Source organism: Misgurnus anguillicaudatus, chromosome 10 (genome assembly GCF_027580225.2).
Source record: "Misgurnus anguillicaudatus chromosome 10, ASM2758022v2, whole genome shotgun sequence".
Lineage (NCBI taxonomy): Eukaryota > Metazoa > Chordata > Actinopteri > Cypriniformes > Cobitidae > Misgurnus > Misgurnus anguillicaudatus.
This window is the reverse complement of record NC_073346.2, coordinates 34,973,828-34,996,467: the sequence shown is the minus strand read 5'-3', so window position 1 is coordinate 34,996,467 and position 22,640 is coordinate 34,973,828. Positions and strand designations below refer to the sequence as shown.

General features: G+C 40.9%; 1 protein-coding gene across 14 annotated transcripts in view; it reads left to right on the top strand.

Annotated features, from left to right (window-relative positions):
- Positions 1-18,595, top strand: part of arhgap33 (Rho GTPase activating protein 33) — a 66,611-nt gene extending 48,016 nt beyond the window's left edge. For 12 of the 14 annotated variants that reach the window (XM_055211140.2, XM_073872483.1, XM_073872486.1 and 9 more), the window contains 12 exons: positions 4,256-4,405; positions 4,502-4,604; positions 4,715-4,859; positions 5,006-5,088; positions 6,164-6,271; positions 6,709-6,854; positions 12,420-12,576; positions 12,655-12,794; positions 12,898-12,972; positions 13,122-13,867; positions 13,952-14,132; positions 14,280-18,595. In XM_055211140.2, the coding sequence (XP_055067115.2) occupies positions 4,256-4,405; positions 4,502-4,604; positions 4,715-4,859; positions 5,006-5,088; positions 6,164-6,271; positions 6,709-6,854; positions 12,420-12,576; positions 12,655-12,794; positions 12,898-12,972; positions 13,122-13,867; positions 13,952-14,132; positions 14,280-16,978 (4,733 nt within the window). In that variant the 3' untranslated portion in view covers positions 16,979-18,595. The remainder of the gene's footprint in view (positions 1-4,255; positions 4,406-4,501; positions 4,605-4,714; positions 4,860-5,005; positions 5,089-6,163; positions 6,272-6,708; positions 6,855-12,419; positions 12,577-12,654; positions 12,795-12,897; positions 12,973-13,121; positions 13,868-13,951; positions 14,133-14,279) is intronic. The other 2 variants (XM_073872475.1, XM_073872477.1) reach the window with 2 other exon arrangements.
- The last annotated feature ends 4,045 nt before the right edge of the window (positions 18,596-22,640 follow it).

Genomic DNA, 22,640 nt, shown 5'->3' with positions numbered 1-22,640 from the left:
CTATGACGCACTTTACAGAATATTAAGCCTTGATACAACATAACTGTATTATTCAACGTGCATCTATCTGCACAAAATGCAAGACTTAAACTAAGTAGCTTTAAGCAGCTTTAAGTCTTTTGCAATCATTTTAGCGAAAAGCTGTTGTGTCATTCTCTCACCTGTTCTCAGTCAAGATGTAATGCTCGTATCGCTCTCTGGTATCTATTTGATGTTTAAATATGAGATGATAACCCATTGAACTTGTGACGGTGCTGTACATTTTGCACCTGACTGTATTTTTGTTTTACCAAAAGTGAATTGAACATCACGGCAACCTTTTAAACCATAGTGCCTCAGTGATGTGAGGTGTGTTCGACTTCACGGCGTTGCCGGATTGGCAGGTTGCCACAACGCAAGTGCTCGTAGAAAACAAACTTATCTGTTTGTTTTTGAATCATGCATGGTACTGATGTCATACGCCGGTCTGCGCAGCTCAACATGACATCAAACACGCACCCAGTCTTTACAACCACAGGCGCTTGTAACGCTAACCAGACATCCAAATGCCACCATAACCACAAAAATAAATAAATAAATCTAGTGCTGGGCAAAGATTAATCGCGATTAATCGCATACAAAATAAAAGTGATTATTGGTATAAATATGAGTGTGTGCTATGTCTAATTATTATGTATAAATATATATTCACACACATTCATGTATGTGTTTAAGAAACATTTACATGTTTATATATATTTATTTATATTTTTATATAATCTATATTAAATATAAATTTAAAAAAATGATATATAAATAAAACAATTCTGAAATGAATATATGAATGTGTGTATGGTTAAATATACATAATAATTAGACACAGTACACGCACATACTGTATATTATGCGAAAAATCACTTTTATTTTGTATGCGATTAATCGCAGCACTAGAATAAACCCACATGAACATCGTTTTCGTGATCGATCATCGTTGCCACGTTCGAGTACTCAAGCAATCAAGTGCTCATGCCCATCCCTAGTGATAAGGTAATGATCTTATAGGAGTGCAAAAATCATGCAGTGTATCCCAGGCTTTAGAAAGGTCATGTCAAAGATTGAAATCAGTGTGACATCAATGAGTGAAATCAAATGTTGATGCAATTAATCTCATAATTAGTTTATGAGCAGGGTTGCCAAGTCCGTGGTCTTCCCTACCGGACTACTTTAACACTGTTGCCGCGTGGATTGAAGCAACCCCAATAATGCGATATTAAGCTCTGGGGATGCGAATTTTAGCAGATGAACCCTGACAAAATACAGATGTTATTCCTGGAACACAATTTCTACACACAATTGAACACAACCCCCTTTCAAAACGCAATTGGGCTAGATTTGACTCAGAGTAGCAATTGGGTGGGTTTTGCTGTGATAACCTGGCAACCCTGATTATGAGACTTTAGCCTGGATTTTACAGACGGGCTGCGTCCAAAAACTCAAAAGCCTTCATTCCAAGGCATGTCAGAATCCAATGTTAGGTTTACTTCCTGTCTCCTGAGATGCCTTCATTGTCCTGTCCCACAATTCTATGCGTGGGCATGCACAGGGAATGTGATTGGTCGAGCCTGGCGGCCAAGGAAGCTGCTGAAGCACAAATTTAGTGTAAATAGTTATTTTTTACTTTTTATATATTTTAATTGCATTTTCTAGTGAGAAATTAATATTGTAGTTTTCAGTTATGGGATTAGTTATCACAAAGGCGCTTTTATATTTATGTTTATATTAAAGAATTCCGGTACACTGCCTATGAAGGCTGTCCGAATGGGTTTCCCAGAGCTGCGGTCATGCCTCTGAAGTCATTGCCTCATGAGGCAGCAAGTCAGCTGCCTAAGCTTTCGGACGCAGCCAGGGTCATGTTATGAATATTCAGTATATCCTCCAGCTCTAGTTATAATCTCAAAATGATGTACTTTGGTTTCTTGATGTTCTACAGCAGATGATAGTGTAGCCTTGTTATGGCTGCTGTTTTATGTCCTTAAAAGGCTTAAAGTCAAAGCTAGCCAAAACAAAGTCTTTACTAGCATCTCTCATTAATTCCTGTCAAATATTATATGGTTGTTTTTCAGCTTTTTGACGACATCATTTTCTAATCTGATTCTTTAATGGTGATGCATTTGACGTTTCTGTCGATTGTGTTCCTTTTGTTCCTCTCAGTTCTTCATCCTTGGTTCCTAAATCTGGCTGGTAACAACTTCGGTTGATTAATTTACACTAACATTTCTGTATCTGTTCTGTTGCTAACTCCACACGCAGGGGTGGTAATACAGTTTGTGGTGGTTTATACAGCAGGCAGGGTGTGTGGGAGGTTGTGATCGTGAGGGTTGGATGGAGAGCAAACGGTAAAACGCTGTAGAAATCATCTGAATGTTTCTCTATGTGGGAATCATTTCTCTAGCATCTCTTCAAGAAATACAGCCTAAATCAGAAGCTGTTAGTGGATGTGATGATTTATTTTTGTTCTTGTTACACGTCGTATCAAACATTGTCAAGCTCTAACAGGAAACAGCTGCTTTTAAAGGCCCTATGAAATCATAATTTTGTACAATTTAGTCCTTGAACATCATTAGTGTTAAGCCCATCTATATCCAGGTGTTTTCTCAATTAAACTTTAAATAAAGCATTCACCTCAAAATGAAAATTATCCCATACTTATTTGACCCTCAAGCCATCCTAGACATATTTGACTTTCTTCTTAAAACACATGAAATAATATACTGACTCTTTTCAGCTTTATGATGGCAGTGGATAGTGCCCCATTTTTAAAACTCCAAACTCACATCCATCCATCAAAAACTAATCCATATGGTTAATAAATGCTGCTAAACGCCACCTCCGTCAAAAATGAGATTGTGATATTAACCAAATGCTCTCGGCATGTATTTTATGTTCATCAAAAACTTTCGAGAGTTGAGGTCAGATGGATGGCTGACCTCTGACCCAACGTTACAAAAACCCATCACTTCACATAGATGGGCTTTTGGGAGCTTAAAAAATGGGGCACTATCCAATGCCATAATAAAGCTGATAAGGATATTATTTATTATAGCTCGACTGTGTTCGGTTGAAAGAAGCAAGCAGCCAGGGTTCCCAAAGGTCCTTAAAATCCTTTTTTAAAAAAATTAAGGCCCTAGGAGGTTTTTGAAAATTTACATGCATAGATACAGTTCATTGAAAGTGCTTGAATCTATTTTATGCAAGAAGTTTTCTGGAAAATCCATATTATTCCCTGTGTAGTGTAGGATAATATCATAAAAATTCTAGACTTTTTAAGCACACGTGCTAAACTGTTCAATTTAAATGCTTATATCTTCTGTATGGGAATGTTGATTCATACCAAAATGCTTTTTTGCATAGTTGTGTTTGACACATGAAAACGTCTCGGTTACGTATGTAACTGTTGTTCCCTGAGAAGGGAACCAGACGCTGTGTCTCCCTTGCAATACTTCCTAGGTCTCTGTAACACCGTCTTTGGCAATATTTCAGATAGCGATATACTTTCTGGCCCTCGCGTCACTCTGTCTTTGTTGTTAAGCCTCACCATTGGTTAAATTTGATATACACATTCAGACGCACTTACCCCTGGAGGCGCCCTCAAAGTGTCACCGCAGTGACGCAGCGTGAGTTCCCTCAAAAGGTAACTGTAACAATGTATTTTGAAAGGTAACACAATGTAACCTTGCTCTCACTTGAAATATGTCCCAACATTTAGTCCTTGAATTTGAGGGTATTGCATCTGGAAAGTAAAATATGGGCTAATTTTCATTTTAGAGTGTACTATTCCTTTAATATTTAATAGCTGTATTACCTTATTTAATGGGAACATTAAAAAGCAGACAGCTCCAGTGATTTGACAGGGTCTTTTAACCCAATTAATGATCACGCACACAACTGACGTCAATATTAAGGCTTCAACAGGCTGTTTCATGATTTTTAATAGTGGTTGTATTTGTCAGATGTATGGTTCCTTAAACAGCTTGGAGCTTTTTACAAGCAAATCTATAGTGAGATAAGTATAATTTGACTTAAGGGGAAGATTCATATAAAATCCTTTAACGTGCAGTTCTCAGAGCTGCGTCCGATCTAAATGTGCACAGAGGCAATGTAGTGTATATGATATAAGACAGATCCTGCCTAGTGTATACACTGCCTGCATCACTAGAAATGTTCAGATGTGTTTGTACTATTGTCTGATAAGCTCTCTGTCGCCCCCCTGTGTCAGTATCTAAGAAACACGGCAAGCTGATGGGCTTCCTGCGCACCTTCATGAAGTCCAGACCCACCAAGCAAAAGCTGAAACAGAGGGGTATCCTGAAAGAACGAGTTTTCGGCTGCGACCTCGGCGAGCATCTCCTCAACTCTGGCCTAGATGGTACAGAAAACCGAATTCACTCACTGTTCTGGTTCACTCACTGAAAACTTTTAAAGCGACATCACTGAAATGACTTTTTTTGTTGTTAAACTTCAGTCCCACAGGTCCTGAAGAGTTGCTCAGAGTTTATAGAGAAACATGGTGTGGTGGATGGGATTTACAGACATTCTGGAGTTTCCTCCAATATACAGAAACTCAGGTTTGTATGTTACCATGTGATGTGTATGCCTTCCAAATATTTTTAGTTTTCAGCTGTTATCTTTCTATCGATTGCTGTGATCAATCTGTTCTTCATTTTGTCCTGATCAGACACGAGTTTGACAGTGAAAATGTTCCAGATCTGACTAAAGACGTATACATCCAGGACATTCACTGCGTCGGCTCCTTGTGCAAACTTTACTTCAGAGAGTTGCCCAATCCGCTCCTCACATATCAACTCTATGACAAGTTTGCTGTAAGTGATTCAAGACTAGATTGAATAAGCTGCCCAACAGCGATTTTCTGAGTGGAATAACCTTTGTTGCACATCCTTAAGCAATGTTTCTCAGTTCCTGAAGGTTTTTACAGTAAACACTGAGTCATATGTCTTTGCATGTGCAGGAATGTATGGGAGAGATGACGGATGAGGAGAGAATGGTCAAAGTACATGATGTTATTCAGCAACTTCCTCCTCCTCATTACCGGTAACTCACAAGTGGGAAATTGCATGTCATGTCATAATTTTTGCCATCTTGGTGATATTAGGATATGTATATATTTAACAGAGAAGCCAAACAGTTGTTAAGTAAATACATTAGGATGTTTTTGCTAGTGAAGTTCAGGGTTTCCCGCAGAAAATTTGTTAGTTAAGGTGGTAGGGTTGGGCAGGTGTGATTTTGGCCGGGGGGCGTGGTAATCAAAGGGGCGGGGCGTACGCGTCATGATGAAAATGAATATATTTTTATTTAAAACACTCAAATAAAACTTAATTTTGAATAAACTATGACAGAAAATGAACACATACTAGATTATTAATGAATTAAATGTTTTTTACAGATACCTCCAATGAAAAAAGCTGCGCGATGAAGGGAGACTAAAGGGTTAATAAACACAAACTGAAGCAGATGTTGTAGAATGTCTGGCGAATGATGATAGATAGCACGAAGATTGTAAAACTGATTATTTCCCACTATTAATAACATTATCTTAAAGTAGTGTAACTATTGTAGCATGTAAATAATGCTCATAAATAACGTGAGCTAGAGCGCTCAACAATTATATCAAATTAACAGGCACGTGCAACCTTGCTAGCAGGTTGCTCAAACAACAAAAATCACCAGCTAACTTACTTTAAATATGCAAGAACTATAGACTAATACAATAACAGGCTTTAATAAACCCAAAACATAAGTCCACTTACAGTTCTCACGGACACGTGTTTTATCAACTGGCTATCCTCCAGACAGTTGACAGAGCATTTCGGCCGTGTGAAGCACGTCCTCCCCATTCTCCAAAATGCACTTGACAGCCTTTTCTGCAGCGAATTATTATTTTTATTAATTTATTAATTTATTTTTTGGACGACCTAGTTAAGGCAGTAGGGTTTCCCAGATTAGGCGAGCCGCCCGAACTGCAAAGTGCTGCGTGAAACCCTGAAGTTTATATCAGAAGCTATTAAAACGTAATTCTCTCATACCCTCAAGGAAAGATTGTGTACTTTTTTTACTGGCACACTCTTTGATGATTTTAATGATGGTGAGATGTTTGTCGTTGACTCAGAACGTTGGAGTACCTCATCAAACATCTGGCACGTTTAGCCACCTGCAGTGTGGAGACCAACATGCACATTAAAAATCTGGCCATCGTCTGGGCCCCTAACCTGCTCAGGTAATTCCTAAAATGTGTTTTCACACTACCTACATATTGGTAATGATCTGTATCAGTTGATGATATTGGTTTATCAAATGCACATACATTTGGCCTATTGCTGTGATACGTCAATGAGTCAGCCATACTGGACCAGGCAAAACTCGGCATAAATGCATCCAAGTAAATGGGAAGCTCTGTTTAGTTGTCCAAAATAAAGTTTTTTACTCTACTAGATTTTTCAACCACTGAAATTGTTTGAAATACTAAAAAAACAATCATCTCCCCGTTTACTTGTATACGTTTATAGGGCGGTCTTGACCGGTCCAGTATGGCAGGGACATTGGCATACAAGTCAATGCTGCATCTTTGTATGGTTATACTGATATTGAGTTTCATGCATTTAAGTAGCATAGAGACTTGGTTTAAATCATCCATCTTCTTTCATTCCATTTAAGGTCCAAAGAAATTGAATCAGCGGGGTTGACCGGTGCTGACCCATTTAAAGAAGTACGGATCCAATCGGTGGTTGTGGAGTTTCTGCTTGGCAATGTGGAAGTTCTCTTCAGCGACTCTTTCACATCCGTCGGTCGTTTCAACGCAGGTATGTTCATCTAAAGCATGAGACAAAAAATTTGTTACACTTTGTTAAGCCCCGTGTACTTTCAAACAGGTAATGAAAGTAGCGTTCTGTTCCAAAACCTAGTAGACTGGCTACATAGGGAGTATTTTAAGGTATCATAGTATTGTATGTGATTATGCGTATTAAGATACCACACCAAATGTATTCATCGGGAATAAAGCAGTCGGGAATGCTTTGGGACGAGCTTTGTGAAAACAAAAATTCAAGATAAATGGTGTACCGTTTTTTCCGGACTATGAGTCGCACTTTTTCATAGTTTGGCAGGTCCTGGAACTTAAGTTAAGGTGCGACTTATACGTCAGAATTATTTCATATGAACCAAGAGAGTCCGCTCTATGCTGCTCCTGTATTTATAGTTGTATTTATTGTTTAGTTGAATAACTTGCCTTTCCAGATTAAATGTGTGTTGTTCTGCTTGGATTTTGTGAAATAATTTTCTAAATAAATGCGACATATAGTCCAGTGCGACTTATATATTTTTTCCTCTTCAAAACTCATTTTTGACTGATGCGACTTATACTTCGAAGCGACTTATAGTACGGAAAATATAGTACTGTGACTTAAAGGATTAGTCCATTTTCTTAAAAAAAATCCAGATAATTTACTCACAGCTATGTCATCCAGGGTGTTGATGTCTTTCTTTGTTCGGTCGAGAGGAAATTGTGTTTTTTGGGTAGAGCATTCCAGGATTTTTCTCATTTTGGTGGACTTTGGTGGACACCAACGGGTAACAGTTTTAATGCAGTCTCAGCGGTGTTTCGAGGGATTCTAAACGATCTCGGGCGAGGCGTGGGGGTCTTGTCTGGTGAGGCAATTGTCATTTTTGACAAGAAAAATAAAATGCACTTTTAAATCTATATCCGGTCCTGTGACGCGCCAGCAATTACAGACCTCATGTAATTGCGTAATGCCTTGGAAAGGTCACGTGTTACATATATAAAATGCACATTTGCGCATCATTCCACATACAACAACGTCGGAACGGCCTTCTTTCTCCACACTTGTAAACACTGGGGCGTAGTTTCGCATACGTCATCCGTGACCTCTTAATGTGATGACATATTGAGTGAGGTCGCGCTGGCGCGTCACATGACCAGAGATAGACGAGAAGTTGTGGTTTAAAAGTGCATTTTTTTTCTTGTCAAAAATGACAATCGTTTCGTTGGATGGGACCCTTGTGCCTTGTTTGTGATTGTTTGGGGTCCTTTGAAACTTCGTTGAAGCTGCAATTTTAAACTGCATTAGAACTGTTAAGTATTGGGGTCCATTAAAGTCCATTAAAATGAGAAAGATCCTGGAATGTTTTCTTCAGGGGGCATGGTTTCTTCTCGACTGAACAGGGACATCGGCATTTTGGATGACATGGTGGTGAGTAGATTATCTGGACTTTTTTTTTTAAGAAAATTTACTAATCCTTTAATCAGAACAACCGCGACCATAATTTACGTGTGAGTTGTTTTACAAATACAGTTAAATCATGAGGAATACATTTCTAACTATATCACTTAAAGGGACTCCAGGTTCATAGATTTCTGCTACTTTATTTTTTTACTTTTGGAATTTGGCACCTCCACGGTTCAGGTGGCCTTGCGGGATAGTAAAGTGTCCATCGAATGCACACTTAAAAATCTAGCCGGAAGTAATATGTAACCTGGGTACTTTTTGCCTACAGTTTTTCGATTACTGTGAATTCCGACATACATATTTTATTGTATGGAAGTATACAATTTCGGACACAGCAAAAGCAAGCAAGCAAAATACTGAAGATCAGTATGGATTTAATTCTTTCAGTGCCGAATGATAAAACAATTTGGGGTTAGCTTTTAAAATCATTAGCACTTTTTGTAATATACACTATTTTTAGGTTTAAATAGAGCCTTCCACATCTAATTTTTGCAGTTTCTTTTAAAGTGAGATGCAGATGTGTCACTAGGTTGGATCAGAAGTTGATACAGTTGCACTAGAAAGTCTTCATTTAGTTAATTTGTTTTCATATGAGTTTACAATGAATGTGTTTATTGACTCCATTAGCAACTTCAGCAGTCTTTGGATTTAAGATGGCTTGTGATGCACCTCTACATTATTTTCCTGTATTGACCTCGTCTGGTTTTCATAGTGAACAAGAGTTGCAGGAGACACTGTGTACTGTAAATGACATGTGACTTTTAATCCACAGCTGTCACCTTTCTTCATTACCTGTTTCATGCCCTCCAAACTAAACATACTTTGCTGTCACGCATGTTCAAATTCTATTTTCAATTCTAATATATTCAACATCTAGCCAATAATGCACATGAAACATAATGCACAAACTCACGTTAACAATTCAATTCAATTTTATTTATATAAAGCTTTTCACAATTGTTAATTGTTGCAAAGCAGCTTTACATGAGTAGATGTAAAGGAGAACACAGAAAATCAATAGATAATATAAGAAGTAGAATATAACGGCTAAGGTTAAACCGTACAAGCTAGCGTATTAATAGTGTAACGTATGCAGTAAAGTGCTAAGTTAAGCCAAATTTGGCTGACTCTCCCTGGGACGAAAAAAAACCCTAGGAGAAAACCCGGTGGGAAAAACTCCTAGAAGGACAAAAACCCTTGGGAGAAATTAATATATTTATATATATAGATACGGTAGGGATAGGAAGCAGGTAAGCGGATTAAACTGGTTCAGCCAGTGGTCGTTGGTCGCACATCGGCTAGGCATCATGTTGAAACACCTGCAAGATTCCGGGTTCGATCCCCAATGCACACTTGGCACATTCAAGGCACACTTTATCTAAATGTACGTCACAAATAAAGCATCTGCCGATTACTTAAAGGTTTCACGGGCATTGCATCACACCACAAAACATATATTTGCATTGGCCTGACACGCCCGTAAGTGAAGCTTACTGAGCACAAACTGTATGTTTCCATAGCAACAGGTGGGGCGGAGCACAAGATCTCACGCAAGCCCCGAACACGCCTGGTTAGCCTTCAGGAGGCAAGGGGGGAGTCCTGTTTGAGTTTGACTGTCCCCTCTTCTCTAGAGACTGACCTACGACGCTTCTCCGTGATATGAGACCCAGACTGAACTTCAGTCTCACATGTGGACATTTATATCACAATCTTGTCATTTATGCTGGGAAAATGTCATGTGTTAAACTGCTTTTTAAAATGTATTGGTGTTGAAATCTGCTTGGTTGGTTATACCTAGCAGTCCAGCTGATCAGCAAATAGTTCAGCTTAAACCAGCTACTGTAGTAGAATCCATGTACTTTCCAGCAGGGATGCAATTGATACCATAATGCTTATTTTATATATTTTGTACTTTTGCATTTTTTATATTCATCCTGTCTGTTTATGCCATAATGGCCCCGTTTCACAGACAAGGCTTAGCTAAGCCAGGACCAGGGCCCAAGACATTATGCATCTTTTATAAACATACCATTACTGGTGTTTATCTTTAGACAAATCAATGGCACTGACATATTTTAAGATCTGTCGGTGTAAGTTATTTTTGTTTGAGACAGCTCAAACATGTGTTTTAGTCTAGGACTAGCCTTAAGCCTAGTCTGTGAAGTAAGGTAAGTCCATTGCTGGATTTTTTTATTCAAATTTTGTATGCAAGCTGTAAACACATGTTTGAATAACTTATAACCATTTTTGTGCTACAAAAAGATCTTTAAAGGCAATAAATCTCTCTGTTGACACATACTGCTTTTTTGTTTTAAAGTATTCATATTTTTCTCCATATACATTTTAATATCATTCATATGATTGCATTCAGTTGGTAAGATGAATTTAGAGATAATATCCAAGCAATCGATAATCTGTGTGTTTGTGTTAAACTGTATTTACTAAGTAGTGTGCTCAATACCAGACACTGTCACCAGGTAAAGTGTAATTTAGTCATTTTTCTGTGTGCCAGCTCAAGTTTTTGTATTAATCAAAGGCATCGTGTAAGAATTAACACCAAATGTTGCTCTTCAGCAAACAGCTTATACATGTTAAAGGGATAGTACACCCAAAAATGAAAGTTCTGTCATCATTAACTCACCCGCAAACACAATAGAAGATATTTTAATAAATGATGGTTGGGTACCAATCACAGTTGACGGTACCCATTGACTTCCATAGTAGGAAAAACAAATACTATGTAAGTCAATGCGCTTACCATCATTTATCAAAATATCATTTTTGTGTTCGGCATAATATAAAAACCTTATTGCATGAGGGTGAATGAATGGTGACAAAATTTTTATTTTTGGGTGAACTATCCCTTTAAGCATTTTCCAGTCTTTATCCCCAGAAATATTTTTGCAGGCTATGTGTTTGATTTGTCTATTTGTCTTCTGTGCTGACAAAGGCGTGAATTATACTCTATCTGTATGCGAGAGCTGACAAAGACTCTGTTTTGCATATCGATGGTGTCAGAGTGCAAGCAATGAAGACTAATGGTGCATTTACACCAACCGCGCTAGAGGCGTGAAGCGCGAGTGATTTCAATGTTAAGTCAATGTGGAGACGCGTTGACGCGCGTCAGGAGGTCCCGCGGCGCGGAATAGGAGTTCGGCGCGGAGCGGAAGACGCGTTTCCGCCTCATTCGCGCGTGAAGCTCGCGCGAATTGAGCGTTGTGCGCGGTACGCGCGAATGGTGCTTTTGTGCATTTTGCGGTTCACGCGAATTTGCGGCTGACGCCCGAGTTGAAAAATTTGAACTTTGGCGGAATTTCGCGCCGCGTTAACCAATCAGGAGCCTGCCTGCTGCTGTGGTGGCAGCCCCGCCCAGAGTCACTCATTCAAGCAGTCACTCGGAGCTATATGACACAAGTTCTTATTTCTATAGGATACAGGAATAAAAAGGACCTCGCTTTGAAGAGTGTCAGTAAGGACTTTGGGCAACCTGGTAAGTTGTAATACACACTTTACTTTTGAGTTAGGTTACGTTTATCGACCCGCGCCGTTTATTTTCCCCCTATAGTAAGGTTACCCAATACAAACTGGTAACTCAACATCATGCACAATCAACATCAGTCATCTTGCAAACAGACTCTCGCACAGCAGTTGCCCATCCCACAAGAAGCGGAGTTTGCCTCGGACGCGCGTCAAATGCTTGCTTTTTCCGCGCGTCTACTCCGAATGCATTCAAAGTGTTCAAGCTGCAAACTAGGCGCGGTAGACGCGATTTTGACGCCCAAAACGCGTTTGGTGTAAACCCTGCATAAAAATTTAAAATTATGTGTTTGCATTCTCGTGTACAGTAGAGTATGTTTCTGACTTTATCTACTTGTGAACTTCCCGTCTGTTGGCCAGCAAACCCCTGCGTTCATTTTACAATGCTTACTTGCAGTAAAGCTGGACAGACTGGGCATGTTTCGGAGGAGCTGATGTTTTTCTGTTTGTGCTTAGGTGTCCTGCCGTTTTCCTGTTGAATAACATTTCTTTGTTGCTCTCCTTGCACCATGTTTTCTCGCTTTAGCCTTTGGCTTGATGAGTCAGATAAGAATCTGAATCTGTTTGTCTTTTCTCCTCCTGCAGCTCGGCAGTCTCTTACCAGGCCCAAGTCGTTTGTGTCCACTAGACTTCTGTCTCTGGAGGAGGCGCAGGCTCGCACCCAAGCACCTCTTCTCCTGCAGGGATCTCCTCGTGCTATACAGAGCCAGTTTCATACTGTGCTCGACCTGTCTGCAGACAAGTGGGTTTCTTTGGAAAGAATGGCTTGTTCTTTTAAAATGAGTAAACTTGTTTTAATATATTTTTGTTTATCTTTAAGAAGGAAAAGAGGCATGAAGGGCCGCAAGTCGGCAGGTGGGAGCTGGAAGACGTTTTTCGCCATTGGGAAACCCGGAGCGGCGGGCCGACGTAAACCCGCTCGGATCACCTCCTTGTTTCAGCCTGCAACTTCTCACGCAGGTTTGTGACATGACATCCCACTCACTGTATACCGAACTTCACCTTAAACACAAGTCCTGGTGTCAGAAATAAACTTGAATGCTGTGTTGTTTGTGTGCTTTAGGTTGTAGGGTGGACAGCGTGACTCTAAGGTCTGCGAAAAGTGAAGAGTCTCTGTCGTCTCAGCACAGTGGAGCAGGTACGGATGACGCGAGAAATGCTTAATTTGGTTTAACTAAGTCTAGCCAGTTGAAAGACAAGCCGGTTTAAATAAAAATGTTTTATTTTCATACAGTGAAATAAACTTCTGCGTATTAAGAGTGATGTACAATACTGTTGCTCTTTCAGGTCAGGGAAAGATGCAGCGGTTACGTAGACCTCGCTCCAGCAGCGACGGCCTCTCTCTGGCTGCTTCAGTCGATCCTCAGCTCCTTGCACAGCGTTCCCCATCTAAAATCCATCCCAGTCGCTCTTACGACAGCCTGCTGCCTGAGGAGACCCGTGATGCTGATGAGGAGGAGGACGATGATGAAGAGGACGAGGAGGGTGTATACATGCTGCCAGATTTTTCCCAGGAACCATCCGCCTCATGGATGGCAGAGGATGTCATTGACTTCAGCCCCACATTCCTGGAAGATGGACCAATAGGATTGGGGAACACAAGTGCCGCTCCGGGTGGCAGAGAGTCCCCTCCTGCAGCCGCACCCCCTCCGTATCGCTGTCTGAGCCATCAAGGCCACGCTCGCTCTGGCAGCCAGCGATCAATTACAGAAGATCCAGATTCTGTGCTTAACCAGTCAGAGGCAGCGGCCCGACGGAGTTTGATCCTGGCTGCGGCAGCTCCGCCTCAGCAAGTGTTTTGTCAGCACAGGCCACCTGCTGCCGCTAATCCTCCTGCAAGCAGCGTCCAACAGGGTGAGTCAAACGTAAGCCCCTCCCAAAACCAGATGCCAGCAGCTTCTGCTCCTCTCTCCCAGCCCCCTCAGGAGAGGCGTTCCTTTACACGTAAAGTCGTTCATGCACTTTCACCTAAAGCGCCAAAATCTCCCCCGCTGGACATCTCTGATCCAATAGCCATCAGTGTACCTGCCAAGGTTAGTTTCAGCATAATAAATGTTTTGATGGTAGTTTAACTGTCATGATGTTGTTTGAGACCTACAGATTTTTTTACTTTTAAGGTTCTGGAAATGATTGGAGGGCGAGCTGGCGAATTGCAAACTGGACCCCCAAGTAGTGGGCCGCCTCAGCCACCCCAGATGATATCTATGCTCCTGAGGTCATGTGACTTTCAGCTCACAGAGAGCTGCCAGCAGGAGCTCAGCAGTAAGTTGGGCCCCAGCATCAAGATCAAGGGCCCTAGTGAGTAAACTCTCTGATTGTGGCCTATTGCAGAGATTCATGTTTCTGATTGTGCTGATATTCATATTCACAAAGTTATAATGAGAGTATTATTAGTCTAATAATACAGTACATTGTTTAAAGTAAAGACTATTCATTTGATTTTAGGTATCATGGGTCCATCTGGTGTTCCCCTTCTTTCACAACAACCCCCACCACCTCCTCCCAAAAACCCTGCACGCCTCATGGCTCTAGCCCTGGCTGAAAGTGCCAACAAGGCCCTACGGCAAGGTGCCTCTCCCCCATACCGTCCCCGTCAAACCGGATCCTCTGAGACAGATGTTCGCTTCCAAAGGTCTCTTTCAGCTGATGCAGGTGTTCTGCTGTCTTCTGATCCGAATCAGATCTACTCCACTGTACGCCCTCTCTCAGTGTGGAAAACTGAGGGTGATGATGATGAGGATGAAACTGAAGCTAAAAAGCCTACAGACAAATCACATGGTGTAGAGCAAAGGTCATCACCTGGGCAGGACACTGGGACTCTCTCATCTGACAACTCAGACTCTGTGACATCCAATTCAGAGTTGTCAGCTGCAAGTTCCTCTGAGGATGATGAACGAACTCCAAGTCCCATCTATAAGAATGAGGAAACGATTTATTCAGCACAGCCCTCAAAATCCAGCCCACCATCCTCCAGTGATGCTGCCTTTCCTCAGAGAAAACCCCCAGCGTATGGACGTCAGTTTTCTGCTCCACAGCTTCAACAGCAGAAATCAAACTCCCAGTCCAAGCCTGCTTTACAGCCACACACTCAGCTCCTGCACTCCAAATCTGAGAGCTCTCCACTGGCCCAGGTACGAGCCTTCCAGCCCACTCGCCCTAAAGTACCACCCAAGCCACCTGATCTTGCTCCCCTGAGAGCTCCGCTCTCGCAGACAGACCGACACGATTACATGCGGCGCTCCCTGGATGCCAGCCGCATTCGGCGCATGGTGGGGCCTCCTCAGGGGAACCAACCACTTTCCAGAGCTTTCTCTGAACGCATCAGCAGTACGTCTGATGCGCTGTCTCGTTATCATGCAGCCAGAATGGCCGGCCAAGCCTCCCAGATTGCACATGTTCCCCAACAGCAACAGGCCCAGTCAAATCCGGTCAGACCTGTTGTCCACTCCTCTGAAGATCCGTCCAAGATGGAGAACTTCTACTACGAAATTGGTGCTCCTGAGCATCCACAAGGGCCACCCAGCTATACTCGTCACAGCTATCAGAATATGAAGTTGGATCTAGAGGGCAACCTTCGTCTCTCAGACCCAGCCAATCAGAGGCCTGTTTCCCGGGGTCACCCCCCTCCATATAACGCCCAAGGTCCTGGTGGTGGTAGGGCTCCCCAGTTGTGGTCTTCTGAAGCCACGCGAGCTTGGGCAGCAGCACACTCACACTCTTTTTCCTTTTCTCATTCTCACCATCGGTCTCATGACGGATCTTCAGGTCATCATCAGCACCCCCGGCCTCAACGACAGACATCGTCATCTGTCAGGCAGACTCGAAGTGAAGTGCATCCCATTTCTGCGTCTGCTGTATTGGGTTCAGCAGGCATGGTACCCCTGTCTGTGCACCAGCGCAACCTGCATCACTCCCAGCGGTCGTCTTCAGCAGACCACAATGCCTCTCAACTTCACCCCTACTTTGAAAATGGGAAGGTATGTTATCGGTATTTCGAAGCATCCAGACCAGAAGACTTACCACTTCATCTGCGTGCTGCATTGAAGCCACATCAAGTCCAGCAACCTCAGACCTCTCCCACGCAAGGACTCACGAAAGATCAGCCTGAGCCCGTTTATGTAAACTACCCATACACAACTCCACCAGGAGCTGGGGCTAATGCAAAAGGTTGGGCCACCACCAACCTTGACGGAGATGATCATCGGGCATCTGAGCCACTAGCACTACCATCAGAGCCACCACCCGATGAAAACCAGAAGCAATCACAACAAGAAAGTCCCACGGCTACCTTGGACAGTCCTGCTCAGAACAATGCATCCCCTGAACCAGTCAATACAGCATCATCTGTCTCCACCATCACGCACTTCCGCAGCCACTCAGATCCGCAAAGTACCAGTACAGAGCCCGCTCACGTCCTCACCGGTAAGGATATTGCCTCCTTGCTAATTGAAAAGCTTGCTGAGGATGAAAGGGAGGGTCCTTCCGTGCCTGCCTCTTCGTCGTCGTCTTCCTCTCCACATATTGAGCACCCCCCAAATCCTTACCCTAGCCAACAGCAACAGCCACCACCTGCTTACAACATCTACACCCCAGGACCGTCTCGAGGGCGCTTCGAAGGTCAGGCAGCTCCAAGAGAAGTAGCCTTCCATCGTCAGGACCCCATGCGGAGATCCTCCGGAGGCCAGTATAGACAAGCTTTTGACGTCATGCCATCTGGTGACCAAGTCCTTAAATTTTACAGAAGCCAAGATTTTATTCCAGGTGCCCAGGGAGAAAGCACAACCCCTATACTTTATCCCCCAAGGCCATATTATCAGGACCCCCCATATCCCAACTGGGGTCCTCAGGGCCTTCCAGATGCTCCCCACACATGTACTCCACCTACAGTGGCCTTCTCAAATTTAGCCCTTGGGTCAACAAGAGGATTCGTGCCGCAGACGGTGGCCAACCAGTTTAACCAGTACCCATACCAATTAGGCCCAGTGCTTCCGCAGTATCCCAACACACCCAGACAAGACATCGTTCTGGATCCTTCTCTCCGACCTCCAGGGTTGCGACACCCGAGAGGTTTGATCCGGCAAGGGAGCCTGCCGGGACCAAACTGGACCATTCGAACTGAGGGCCAAACCCGTAGTTACTGCTAAAGAGCACAACTGCCACGAATGCCCCGTGTTTTTACACTTTCATGAGACAGTACGGACTGATATAAGCACTAGACTTTATGTTTTCTGTACAGAGCTAGAGCTTTGTGGGAGAGGTTATATTTAACCTGCTTGAGAGGACACAGAATGGGCAGTAACAAAGTGAGAGATACAGTATGGGTATGGATGTTTCCATCTCAGATAGACCCCACTGCTGCCCCACAATAAGAGTGTGTATTGGAGTGAAAAAGTGAGAATAATGCACGAAGCTGAACGTATCAAAGAAGTGAACCGTTAAGTGGCTTAGATATGAAAACATTCCAGAACACACTGTGCTGTCCAGCAGAGGGCGTCAGAGAGGTGCACAGCTGCTATTACTCTGACAGGATGTTTCTCAGTGGCTCATTTCTGTTTTTCTGCTTTGAATTTTGTTTGTTTTTCTTTGTTGAGACTTTTATTTTGTACAGTGACACAGACTTAATGTGTCTTTCTCTTTAAAGTACGATTAAAAAGAACCTCAAGAGATGCCGGTGGTTATAAGCTTAGAAGCTACTCTTATTTCTTCCCATTTGTTTTTGCTTTCGACACCAATGTGACTTTTTTCTTTTTTAATTCTAAGTTATTGTGAGTTTCCAATGGAAGGAGTTCTTGTGAAGTAGTTTTATTTTGCCTTTTTTATTTGTTTCAAGAAATGTGAAGAATAGGAATTTTAGTTTTTATTTCCGTGTGAATTTGTACAACTTACTTGCTTAGAGTATCTAAATTTAAGCACATGGAAAGGTACACTGTTGCCTTGTGTTGAAGGTAATAGATTTTTGGAGGGCGTGTGTGTGTTCATATTTCAATGAGGTACTGTATTCTGCTCATTCTCGAGTCATGTGTCAGAAGATTTGTTTAATATTGGTGTTCCTATCCAAAGCAAGTATTTCTGGTAGGCTTGTCAACCTGTGTCACTCCCAAACAGCCTCCAATAGCTGGTACTATCTGCTATGAAAGACTTTATGAAGTTAAAGCCACTTTAAGTCAGCATTCTCTGGACTCGGTACAGCTCCAATGTTTTCGTAGTTTACATAAACAAGTCAGGTCATTAAAATGTCCTGGAAATCCTTTAAAATTTAACAGAGGTGGGCTCTCTAAAAGAATGCTTCGTGATTGGTGCCTTTCGTTAATGAGTTGATTATTTTTGTTTGAAACCAGATATTGAAGGGCTTCATTGCTTAGATGCCCTTATTTACACTTTCTTTTCCCAGATAAGTCCTGTGGATACAATGGCTAGATGAAAAAGTGTGTGTGTGTGTGTGTGTGTGTGTGTGTGTGATTGAGTAAACAAGGGTGTTTTAATACATATCTATGCAGTGAATAACCAAGGGAATATGTTCCTAAAAACACAAAATATTAATGCTACCTATGTATGTCCTGTGAGCGTGTATGTTTGGGTGAGAGAGCTCATGCATGGGATTTTGAAGGTACGGTATATACATGAACTTCATTTTCAACAACATCCATTTTGGCCTTTATCACTGAAGGCAGTTCATCTTATTTTGTAAAATTTTCCAACATGTGAATAAAACATTTGGACATTTTCAACATGTGAATTAAACCGTCAGTGACGAAACTCTAGTTTGGTGTTTTGTTTTTGGACAAATTGTTAATGATGGGCTTAAAATGAATTTTAGTGTGTCAGAGAAATGTTTTAAAAAGAACCATGGTGTTAAAGGGATAGTTTGCCCAAAATGAAAACTCTTTAAAAAAACTCTAAAAAAAAAAAAAAAGTTAAAGAATTAGTCAATTTTCTTAAAAAAATATCCAGATAATTTACTCACTCCCATGTCATCCAAAATGTTGATGTCTTTCTTTGTTTAGTCGAGAAGAAATTATGTTTTTTGAGGAAAACATTCCAGGATTTTTCTCATTTTAATGGACCCCAATACTAAAAATTAAAATTGCAGTTTCAAAGGACTCTAAACGATCCTAATTGAGGCATAAGGGTCTGATCTAGTGAAACGATTGTCATATTTGGCAAGAAAAATAGAAATATGCACTTTTAAACCACAACTTCTCATCTTCCTCTGTCCGCGTGACGCGCCAGTGTGACCTCACGTAATTGCGTAATGACGTCAAAAGGTCACGTGTTACATATATGAGACCATTTTAAGCAATAAACTGATTCAAAGACATAAATTAGTATCATTCGACATAAAGCAATGTCGGAACGGTCCTCTTTCTCCACACTTGTAAACACTTTTATTTTTCTTGAAAGACCCTTTTGCCTCTTTTGGGATCGTTTTGAAGCTGTGTTGAAACTTCACTTTTAAACTGCATTAAAACTAATAAGTGTTGGGGTCCATTAAAGTCTATTAAAATGAGAAAAATCCTGGAATGTTTTCCTCAAAAAACATAATTTCTTCTCGACTGGACAAAGAAAGACATCAACATTTTGGATGACATGGGGGTGAGTAAATTATCTGGATTTTTTTAAGAAAATGGACTAGTCCTTTAATAACCAAACAGATCTGGGGCACCATTCACTTCCATAGTATAATTTTTTTCTACTAGGTAAGTCAATGGTGCCCCAGATCTGCTTGGTTACAAGCGTTCTTCAAAATGTCTTCCTGCAGAACAAAGACCTTTATATCAGTTTGGAACAACTTGAGGGTGACAAAATATTAACTTTTCTGTAAATTATCCCTCTAATGTCTTTTCACAGCCCGATTTTACAGAAATTTGTACGCATTTAAGTTGGCTAGTTTATATTAATGCATACAAAGTTAAATGTACAAAACGTACGATTGGCATAAAAATGATAATAAAAACCCCGCCCCTAACCCCAATGTCACAAGGGCAAAAGCAAATCGTACAAAAGTGTACAAATTAATACAAATATGCCTTTTCAAGATCAATCTTTAAAAGGTGCTAGTTATATGTACTGGGGATAGCAGAAAGTATTTTATAATCTGAAAATATACACACTTGGAAGTGAAAGAAAATTATATCCTGAAAACATAAATATAAATGTACTTTACATGATTAGTTTTGAATAATCTTACACTAATTGTCATGTTTAAAAGGAAAACACCACCGTTTTTTCAACGGTTTACTATGTTTTTACCTCTACTTAGACGAATTGGTGCATCCCTGTCTATTTTCGGTGCGTGCACTTGAGCTTTGTACGGCGCGTCGTGAATGTGTTAGCATTTAGCCTAGCCCCATTCATTCCTTAGGATCCAAACAGGGAAGCCACCAAACACTTTCATGTTTTCCCAATTTAAAGACTGTTACATGAGTAGTTACACGAGTAAGTATGGTGGCATAAAATAAAATGTGGCGATTTTTTAAGTGGATAAAAATAAGAACTATATTGTATGGCGGAGGAGCACTTGGTTTGCGTTACTTCGACCTCGCCGCGCAGTAACATCATCGCTCCTGACTACTCCCCCTCTTGCTCAAACTTCTGTCAATTTTACTGCGCCTGAGGTCAAAGTTTTGCAACTAAGTGTTCTTCCGCCATACAATATAGTTCAAATTTTTATTCGCGTAAAAAATCGCCACGTTTTATTTTGTGCCACCATTCTTACTCGTGTAACTACTTATGTAACAGTGTTTAAATAGGGAAAACTTGAAAGTATTTGGTTGCTTCTAAATTCACCCCTGTTTGGATCCTAAGGAATGAATGGGGCTAGGCTACATGCTAACACTTCACGACACGCTGTACAAAGATTAAGTGCACGCACTGATAAAAAGATAGGTATGTAGTAATTCGTCTAAGTTGAGGTAAGAACAGAGTAAAATATTGAAAAAGGGTGGTGTTTTCCTTTAAGGATTAACCTTGTTTAACATTATGTAAAATAACTAAATTTTATTTGACTAAACTTTCTTAAATGTGAGCTTAAAGCAGAAGCTCAGGCTTATTGTTTGTATTTGCTATTAAACCAAAATATTTTTATAGAGTTTGTTTGAATTTACAGGGCTGGCCACACCCACCAAGGCGGCAACCTGTCTTTGCTGGCAGTAATATGAGAGAAGTTTGAGGTGATCCTGGCTGGATATCTTGCAAAACCAGTCGGATTCACAGTATCAGGCGACACTCCCAGTTGAGTAAGATTAAAGCAGACATATGCAGACTATAACATGCCCTTCACTGTTCTCTGCTCTCACATGCATTAGGTAATTTTCATGAGCTATAACGGTTTGTTGGGCGGTTCAGGGTGTGGAGAGATGCCAGGCTTTTGTCTTGCTGTCCCTGTTTTGCTAAACCATTGTTTATTTTTCAGGGCTGTGACACAGTTTTGGTGTGCGATTTTCAGTGTGCGAAGTTTCCAGTGACTACATGAGTCAGTAGTGTTTGACAGTCACACATCAGTTTTATTTATAAACGGAAACAAAGGAGGTCACAAAAAGAATCTCACAAAAGAAATGTCTCATTCATTGGTCATTAAAAATAATAAAAAATCTGTAACTTAAATAAATATGCAGTAGGAAAATTTTAAAAACTACATGTACACAATATTAAAAAAAACTAATTTGATTCGTAGGGATACAATACTTCATTTAAATTATCCCATGAAACCCATCATTTTTTACCATTTTAACTTGCATCAAGGTTTTTAAAGGGTGGGGCAATCAAAATGATTTTCTCTGGTAATCCACATTATACAGTTTATGAAGTATATAAATCACTTCTAGTGGTATGCCATACGTTTATTAAAGAGCAAAAATTAAAAGTAATCTCAGTTATTATGAGGACAAAGCAGCATGAATAATAAATTACAGTAATGCTTTTTTAGCAGATTAACAATAATGTACTTTGAAATAAATCAATGACTTCGAAATAAATAACCACAGGTGTATTTATAATCTCTAACACTTGACAATAATGTTGTATTTGTACAGTGATCTATAGTTTTACAGCATTTTTTAATCTTAGTTCATGTTAATTTCAGCATTTACTAACACATTTTTAAAATAAAATAAAAAACTTAACATTAGTTAAAGCGATAGTTCACCCAAAAATGAAAATTCTGTCATCATTTTCTCACTCTCATGTTGTTACAAACCTGTATAAATTTCTTTAATCTGATGAACACAAATTATGATATTTTAAGGAATGTTTATAACCAAACCGATCATCATTACATTTACATTTAGTCATTTAGCAGACGCTTTTGTCCAAAGCGACTTACAAATGAGGTAAACAATAGAAGCAATTATAGCAACACAAGAACAGCAATACATAAGTGCACTGGGAATAGTCTCATCAAGTCTAAAGGGGCGTGCACACCAAAGCTTTTACGCCCACGGCCAGTGCATGTTTTCAATTGTTTACAAAGGAACCTCAGCGTTTTTCAAATAAGCCAGCAGCTAGCGTTTTTTTCCGCACTGAAAACTGGCGCCTGACGGTTTTTCCGCGCTAGGCGCTGAGCGTCGAGAGTTGAAGGAGATTCAACTTTGGGTGAAAAGCTCCGCTCGTCAATATCAGTTCTCACACGGCCGTCCAATCACAGTATCACAACAACCAACCGGCTCACAGCTCAAGTATCACAGCTACCAAAGCGCTCAGCTGAAGAAAGCTGGCGCACCACTGAAAAAACAGCTGGCAATCGGTGTCCTCTAGGCGGTTTTTTTTTTTTAGTTTTGGTGTGCACAACCCCTAACACAGTATGCATAG